Raw genomic sequence first — 8,193 nt, 5'->3', positions numbered from 1 at the left:
CACGTGAAATGTGTGTGTTTCTACTCAGTTTGCAGCTGATAAACTTAAATGAAGAAAAGCTGAGGAAACAGATGCTGTATCTAAGTATGAAATTAGATCAAAATGGTAAATATGTCCCTCAGGTCAAAACAGCAACATCAGGTCAATTTTTAAATAATCTTACAGAATAGTAATGATTTCCTTCTTTCCTCTTTGTTGGACTTTTCCACAACAGAGGTTTTGACTTGTCGCAGTACAAAAAGAATGTCTGAACGCATGATGGCTGCATTCCATTTAGCTGCTTCGGTCTCAGGACCCTGTTGTTGTTGTTCCTGCTGCCTCACAGTCACATTGTCTTATGACCTAAACTGAACAGAGCCATTGTGTTCTTATAAATAAGATCTGTGCTAGTCCTGCTGTGGTCGGTCAAAATGTCTGATATGAAAAAGGATTATTCAACTAGATAAAAACTACTAAACGGATTTCCACGAAACCTAAAGATAAGTCCTGGGCCGAGAAGGAACACTTTTCATTTTGGTGCAGATCTGGACAGAGGGGCCAAAGTCAGGAATTTCTAATCACTGTCTTTAATATTGTGACTTTTTCACCAACATTTTCCCAGATACAAACTTTTTTTTATCTGGTGTTTTTAGGGAACTGATATAATGTGTGAAATTTGGAGCAGCTTGATTGAATTTAAGGGGAGCCACGTCTTGGCAGTGGTTTTTATGATTATCATCAATATTGGTGGGAGGTTAAGATACTCAGAATGTAAAAATAAGGCAGTTTGCTTATATATCCAACTTATTTTTGTATCACATTAGTGAGGAGTTATTACTCTGAGTTATTAGTCTGTTAATAGTTCTGAACAGAGATATTTGGGTCATGGGGACTGAACCAGTCTCCTGTGATGGGACACAAACACCCACTAACACGCTCCATGTGTTGGAGCGATGACTGCAGAGGCCAGGTGGCACTCGCTCAAGTCTCCGAGCCAACGGTCTTAAAACAGGAGAGATCTGAGGTGGAATCATGGTATAGATATGAAATAAGGTTTTTGGATATATGTAATTATACAGAGTCAAGCCTCATCATTTTGAAGCTTTAATTTTCGGCTCATTACCCTGTTGCTGCTTTTTTTCCCTTCCTCCTCTCTCTACCTCTTGAGTCTCTCGGCTTCCCAGTCTAATATTTCCACTGTGGAATGTGGAATGGATTTTGGCCTGATGACTTCTGCAGCTCACCTCGTCTTCTCTTTTATTCCACACCACCTCCCTCCCTTTTAAATTCTCCAAATACCAGACAGTGCTCGCTTGAGTCAAAAACAGTGGCCTGGTAATGAGGAAATTCCTCTTTATTTGTTATTTACACTTAAAGTAATGACGTCACTCTCAGGCTGACTGAAGGACACTGTATATAACCACGTATATGTGTAAAAGGCAATAAAAACAAGCATGCAAAACATCAATGATAACATTTAGCTTCAATTCAAAAAGTGCACTTTAAATGCACTTTACAGTTTAACATGGAGACATATTGCATAGTTTAGGCTGTATAAAAAATAAAGCAAAAGAAAAGTTTCATCCTGCAGATTAAAGTAGAAAAACAACGGTACGAATTTTGGCACTGGCTCTCAACGTGTCACAGTGGCAGTACCACTGCTGCCCCAGTGAGAGGCGCTGTAGCTTCCACACCAGCAGGTGTGCTCAGTGGAACCACTGGGAGCGAGGGTAATAGCCGTCGTAGTGATACTCCCTCAGCTGCTCGTTCGTCTCCCTCGATCGCTCATTTGTCTCTGTGGAAAACAAACGTTCAATTAGAGCAGCTATAATCAATATTTGTATAGTAACTCTATAGCCCCTAGAGCGTAACTGTTCTGTAACTACACGTATCGGCAATAGTTTGCTAATATGTCATATTAATGTTTCATTGCAGATTTGATTAAATGTATTTAAAACCCGGAACATAAATCTTTCGCTAAAATATCATTAAGGTTAAATACTAGTCCTCTAAACTGTTAGCATTTAGCTAGGTGCACATCAACACATCATCGTACAGACTGTTTACAAGCAGATAAGTAAAAAGCAATTTATCTCCCATGCAGCCATTGTAAACTAAACATATTGGGAATTTCTGATATCTCCCATTCAGTGAAACCAACGGCAGGTGCATGTGTCAACAACCCACTAACAAAATGGCGGCAAAGCCAACATCACTCGTTAATGTGCAATTTGAAAAAGCTAAAGTTTCTTTCTGCTTTTGGGACTGCAATGGGGTAGCCATCTTGGAATATAATTCTTTTAATTCAGTATAGCAAGGTTTTTTCCTCTGTTCATGCTGAAGTAGTACATGCACTGACCCTAAACTTAACCCGAGGGGCTTTTTATGTAGCATAGGGACCAATGTAGGAATCTGTGCCTGCTACAGATGCTTGAATGTTTCGTCCTCTAACCCCAAAACAGAAAACAGCAATTTGACAGAGTCTTGACAGATGGTGATCAGTTGTCTTCCTTCAACCGGAGCAGATCTTTTTTGTTTTCCTAAAATAACTCGTTACCCCAAACACTGCGTCTCTGACATAAAACCGCATAAAAGCAGTCACATGTTTGTGGTTAGCAGTTCTTATTTTAGAAATTGTTGCTTTAACTTAATCATGCCGACAGACAACCACAGAGAAGATTGTCGGTCTGGGGTCAACCACAAATTAACACTTTAAATCGGTGTGGAGTCTTCGGCCCTCTGCTGCAGCCCACAGCCCACGAGCCCCCGCTCGAGGGGTTCATCCAAGATCCAAACAAAAACTCTGGCTTCCCTTAGTCGATTCTTTCATTGAGCCTTTGTTGTGATAACTGATATTAAAGGTTGTCAGTGTCTATGCTCCATCTTTCTCATGAGATGTACTGACATTGGTATTTCCAGCCCTCTGTAGAAAGCAGGGAAATGAGGGACAGATGGATGGTGGTTTCTTCTTTATTTCACATCTGTAGAAAGTTGTTTTCACTTGTTCTACCTCCACCAACCAAACCAACCAAAAGCAGCCGAATCCAAGTCTTACCATCGCGATCCTCCTCGACGTAGTTCTCGTACTCATTCCTCTGCTCCTCGTTGTACTCCCTCCTCTGCTCGTCCGCTTTAATGAGTATCCTCTGCTCAGCTGCAGAGAGGAGAAGACGACAGTGTCATCTGTGTACACACACTCATGCTACTGATCGATGAAACGGGTGCAGCCATTTTCTGTTCCCTCCTTAAACAACCTTGACGCCCCATTTGCTGGCCTGGTTCACATTTGGCTCAAAACATTGCTAAGATGGATGTAGAGCCAAAGTCTTATTAACCATTAGATCACTGGAAAACCTCAAACTAAATCTAAAACACCTCCTCCATCTCTGTGCAAAACCGTCCCCACCCATGCAGGTACAGAGCAGCCACTGTATATATTAGACGTTACTACTCTGTCTGTGTTTTTCCCTCAATTAAATAATCAGCTTATAAATGTAGGAATTACAACACAACGTTCCATGTAAACACAGACCTGCCGCTACTCTGCAAACTTGTTTTTCTCATTGATTAGTGGCTTGTCGCACTGCAGGACATGGCTTACGTCCACCCTCACACCAACTTGTAGAATATTAGCACATCTCATAAGAACCACACAACACGAAACATTCATGTTATATTGAAGTATTAGTTCATTCTGTGCCCTCTTTAAAGTCATTTGGTCGTTCCACCACTTTCATCCAAACTGAAACTACTGCATTGCCAAATCGTGGGGGGGCCAGTACCGGGAGTGTGTTGTATCAGTTGCATTGTAGCTGTGTAGCCTGCTCTATCTGTCTTTTCCAGGATTACCAACCCTAGCTTTAAATAATGGTGCGCAATCTAGTACTTTTTCTTGGTCAATAATGGTCTTTTGTAAATGCTCCTTAAATTCCAGCCTTAGCTACTGCACATCACAATCATAACAATTCAAGGTCCCTTTCACACACACACGCACGCACACACGCGCACACGCGCACACACACACACACACACACACACACACACACACACACACACACACACACACACACACACACACACACACACACACACACACACACACACACACACCGTTCTCATGGACTGGGCTGGTAAGGTACACAATCAACCTTTCTCCAGGAATGTGGGTCTGTGTTTTCAAAGCCATGACCCTGTTTGGTGCTCCGATTGGCGGGCAAGACGAACCCGTCTCCGGAGGCCTGTTCAGGGGCACATATGTGCTTCTCTGATGGGTTTTCCAGCAGAAAAGAGAGAAGTTCACAAAGAGACACTTGACACTTGATAAAAAGATGGAAAAAATGCTGTCTGCTGAATATTGGCAAGTGTGGCCCTTTCCATGCTTTTATCTCCATTAACCGACTGCCCGAATCTGCTTTCAGTTTGTGAAAGATTGATTAAGAGGCACACGGTGTTGATATGATCCTTGTATGTTTTCACAATTCTCCTGCAACACCTCTCGTGTGTGTGTGTGTGTGTGTGTGTGTGTGTGTGTGTGTGTGTGTGTGTGTGTGTGTGTGTGTGTGTGTGTGTGTGTGTGTGTGTGTGTGTGTGTGTGTGTGTGTGTGTGTGTGTATCGTGCTGATGCTGGCAGTGGAAGAATGAGCTTATTGTACAGAGAAGCAGAGAGGGACAGCCTGCTCCATAGTACCCTGTGACTCCTTCTGCAGCCTCCAGCTCGGCTGTGCATGCGTGTGTGAGCAGCTACTGAAGCACCTGCCTCAGATTCCCCTTCTCTGTCTGTGTTTCTCTCTTGAACTTTCCCAGCTCGCAGTCAAAACCTCAAACCTTTATAATCTTCAGACTTTAAACCACAAACCAACAAAGCAAAACTCCCCCAAAGACCCACATACACACGTTCTGGGCAATCATGCCGTAGTAAAGGCTGCCCAGTGTGGCCACATCAACCACTCGGGCAGCGTTTGGGCAACTCAACCACAAAAAGAAAACCAAAAACGCCACCGTCGACCCTCGTCTCCTCCTCACCACCAAACAACTCAGTCAAGATCCTGCTGGCTTTCTGCCACTGAGCTGACAGACACGACCTTATGAGATTCTAAAATGAAAAAAAGTTCTTAAAGAGAAGTAATATTGCTTGAGTTAAACTGGTCTGTCAGGTGCAAAGTCAGATGATTCCCAAATATTTTCCACCATTTTATGAAAATTACATCCACTTTCTGGCATGCAGCAGCAGCCTTTATCTCAGCCTCACCTTGGAACTCATAGTATTGGACCGAACGGCGACTGCGACCGCGACGTTTGAAGAAGTTGGAGGCGTCCGACTCGGGCATGAACACCTGCCGTGCTGCGCCTGAGGGTCAGATCACATGTTTAAGGTCACACGTGGAAGACAAAGTCAAAGTCATGTGAAATAGTGAAAAGTGTAGAACTGGTGCCACCTTTGTGGTCGGCTGGTTTAGAGTCGTCCCGTACTGCGGCGTTTTCCACCACACTGGAAACTGAGGGCAAAAGGAGAAACTGTTATTTATTGTTTTTGCTTTTGTCTTTTTATCCTAGTGATAAGAGACCAATTGTACACAAAACCCCATGCATCTAACAAATTGATCTTGACAGCCACACAAAAGTTTGATCATGAAATATTCTTTATTTCGTTACACATATTAGTATCAGATGAAAACTATAATGGCCACCAAGATTTGTGGAAATCCATTCAGTAGTTTTTGTGTTGACTTTCTCACACACAACCAACTGAATGGACAGAGGTAAAAACAAAAAACTCCTTGGCGGAGGTATTTTATCCATAATTGCAAAGCCATCTTCCAAATTTCACTTTACAAACTAAGAATCTTCAAACTGAACTGAATCAAATCAGTAACATTTAGCAGTGCAGCTCCGCTCACTGGTGACGGCACTAATGAAAGCTCAGACGATTTTAAAAGTCAGTGGAAGCCAGAGAAACAATGACAAATTAATAACTTTGTCTAAATCATTTGGCTGCTGAGCTTTTGACCTCATGAACAAAGCTTTTACAGATACACCAGCTCGAAACTAACCAAATGTGTTTGTACTGCAGAACAGAATCAGGGCCAAATGTAACTTCACTTAAGAAAAGAGTGAACAATCCTAATATATTTCACTTTGATGCAAATATTTTTATTGAAGGTCTAATACAAGAATTATCATATATTCTGAGAACTCAACCTGCTATTATTAGTTGAAGTTTGAAAATAACGTTGAAATCATCAAATTAACTCTTATATTAAAAAGTGAAGTTAAAGTCAAAAGTTCTCCCAGCTTAATAAATATAAATTTTCATACAAAGAGTGACAGCACATATCCATATATGGTGCTGTATACGCTCAAACCACTTCTGCTTATCTCCCCTGAAGATGTAAAATCCCCAAATACCCTCCTTCCCCCACCCTTCCCTGTCCCCACCCCGCCCACACACAATACTCACAGGTGAGGATGAGGAGGGTGGTGAGCGCAGAGAGGACAATCACTCGAGTCCAGGACATGTTGACAGAGCCAGGTGAGAACCGTACTGGACTTAAACAGTGCACCTAACTCAACTGGGAGAGGAGAGGAAGATGAGGGAGGGAAGGGAAGAAAGGGAGTGGGAGGAGATGGAAAAGGGAGAAAGGCTAAGAGAGGGGAGGAGGGCTGCTGGAATTTCAATCTCCCAAGGGACGGAAAGAAGGAGAAGAAAAAATCAAGGAGGTAAAGGAGGAATAATGGATTGAGCTGATTTTTTTAATTTTTTTTAAGTAGAAACCAGTTGTTGATGTTCATTCAATTTTAACTTAGGTCAATAGTTCATTTTAAAAGATTCACTCACAAAGGTTTAACGCTGAAATCAATCCTAAATCTTCTTAAAAGAAAATATAATATTAGACAGGTGAAACATGTCAGGAATAAATAATATGTAGCTGTTGCAAAATAATCCCAAACTGTGACATATTATAATTTAACACACTGGGCTTATTCTTTTTTTGTTGTTTTTTATCACATGCTCTATGTCCATTGTTGTGTTTCTAAGTGAATGACGTGTATTTAACAGGTTGAATGTGTATAGAGGTGGTAACATTTGAACCCATTTGTTAAAGCTCCAGATGTGTATGATCTCATAAGGCAGCATACACCTGTACTAACCTGTGTTTAATGCTTCATCATGAAGTTGAGAGATGCTTGGTACACACAGTAGGTTTCTGTGGATTGTTCCTTGACTGTGAGTGTTGTAGTTCAATCTGAAGTGTGTTTCAGTTCACCATTCACGACATAGGGATTCACAATCTGCACGAGATGCAGCATCCTCCGTCTGTAACCATCAACCAGAGTGAGGAAAAACTACCAAAGACACTTGAAACTGGGGAACAGTTTCCTGCAAAGGAAACTGGGCAGAGACGACGGGCCCACTATTTTCAGATCTGGAGTCTGGGACATATTTAGCAGCAAATGAGCCTGAGTGAGGGTGAAACTATTTGCTGTGTGTGCAATAGTGTATTTATGCGAATATGCATGTGCAAAATGTATCCTCGTATTTTGCTTGCTGGTGTTTAATTATTAAATGGGCTCTTCTGTGCATTTGTGTGTCAACATGGGGTTAGGCCAAACTTACAAAACTTATTGGAAAAATGAACACAAAGAAACTTCAGTATGATAAGAACTACAAATGAAAAAAAACTATCTGGAGAAAACATGTACTATAACATGTACTTTTACTTTGGCCCATGTTTTTGTACTGTCCCTTACTCACTTGATTTAACACACTATACCACTATAATATACAGACAGTGGGAAGAGAAAGTAAGTACATTTTTTTGGAATTACCTGCATTAATGTATAAATTTGTCCTAAAATGTGTTCACATCATAATCTATTTGAACCATTTACACACAAATCATTATTCCTGTCCATAGTGAATACATCGTCCAAACATTCTCAGGATGGAAACAGCACGTGCAACCCTCAGCTAATAGCATCAGCATAAACTAACTGTAGTGAGGAGGAGTCCATTCACTTACATTAGATCTGCTGATGTGAACTAACCCTCATGTACTTTTTCTTGCCACTATATATGCTTATAGTCATTACTGTATGTAATGTATAACTGTATCACATTGTAGACGTATCGTATTTTACGACTGACCATTATTATATTAAACCACGTTACACAGGTCAAAGTGGCAGCTGTGTCTGAAACTGTAGAGAAAATCA

General features: G+C 41.3%; 1 protein-coding gene across 1 annotated transcript; it reads right to left on the bottom strand.

The window, feature by feature from the left end:
- Positions 1-1,315: 1,315 nt before the first annotated feature.
- ucmaa (upper zone of growth plate and cartilage matrix associated a) lies at positions 1,316-6,595 on the bottom strand. Its single transcript, XM_035147184.2, has 5 exons — positions 6,437-6,595; positions 5,415-5,474; positions 5,228-5,326; positions 3,035-3,133; positions 1,316-1,774 (listed from the first exon to the last, which is right to left on the bottom strand). The coding sequence occupies exons 1-5, from the start codon at positions 6,492-6,494 to the stop codon at positions 1,686-1,688; spliced, it is 405 nt and encodes a 134-aa protein (XP_035003075.1). The 5' UTR covers positions 6,495-6,595; the 3' UTR covers positions 1,316-1,685.
- Positions 6,596-8,193: the final 1,598 nt, after the last annotated feature.

Source organism: Hippoglossus stenolepis, chromosome 22 (assembly GCF_022539355.2).
Source record: "Hippoglossus stenolepis isolate QCI-W04-F060 chromosome 22, HSTE1.2, whole genome shotgun sequence".
NCBI classification, from domain to species: Eukaryota; Metazoa; Chordata; class Actinopteri; order Pleuronectiformes; family Pleuronectidae; genus Hippoglossus; species Hippoglossus stenolepis.
The sequence above is the reverse complement of the archived record's forward strand: the minus strand, read 5'-3'. Positions and strand labels throughout refer to the sequence as shown.

Bases quoted from the DNA above. Each gene is read 5' to 3' on its own strand.
- ucmaa (XM_035147184.2), bottom strand. From the start codon at position 6,494: ATGTCCTGGACTCGAGTGATTGTCCTCTCTGCGCTCACCACCCTCCTC. The intron at 5,327-5,414 runs GTGGCACCAGTT...TCTGACCCTCAG, and splicing joins TAAACCAGCCGACCACAAAG to GCGCAGCACGGCAGGTGTTC. The intron at 1,775-3,034 runs GTAAGACTTGGA...TGTTTTCCACAG, and splicing joins CGTCGAGGAGGATCGCGATG to AGACAAATGAGCGATCGAGG.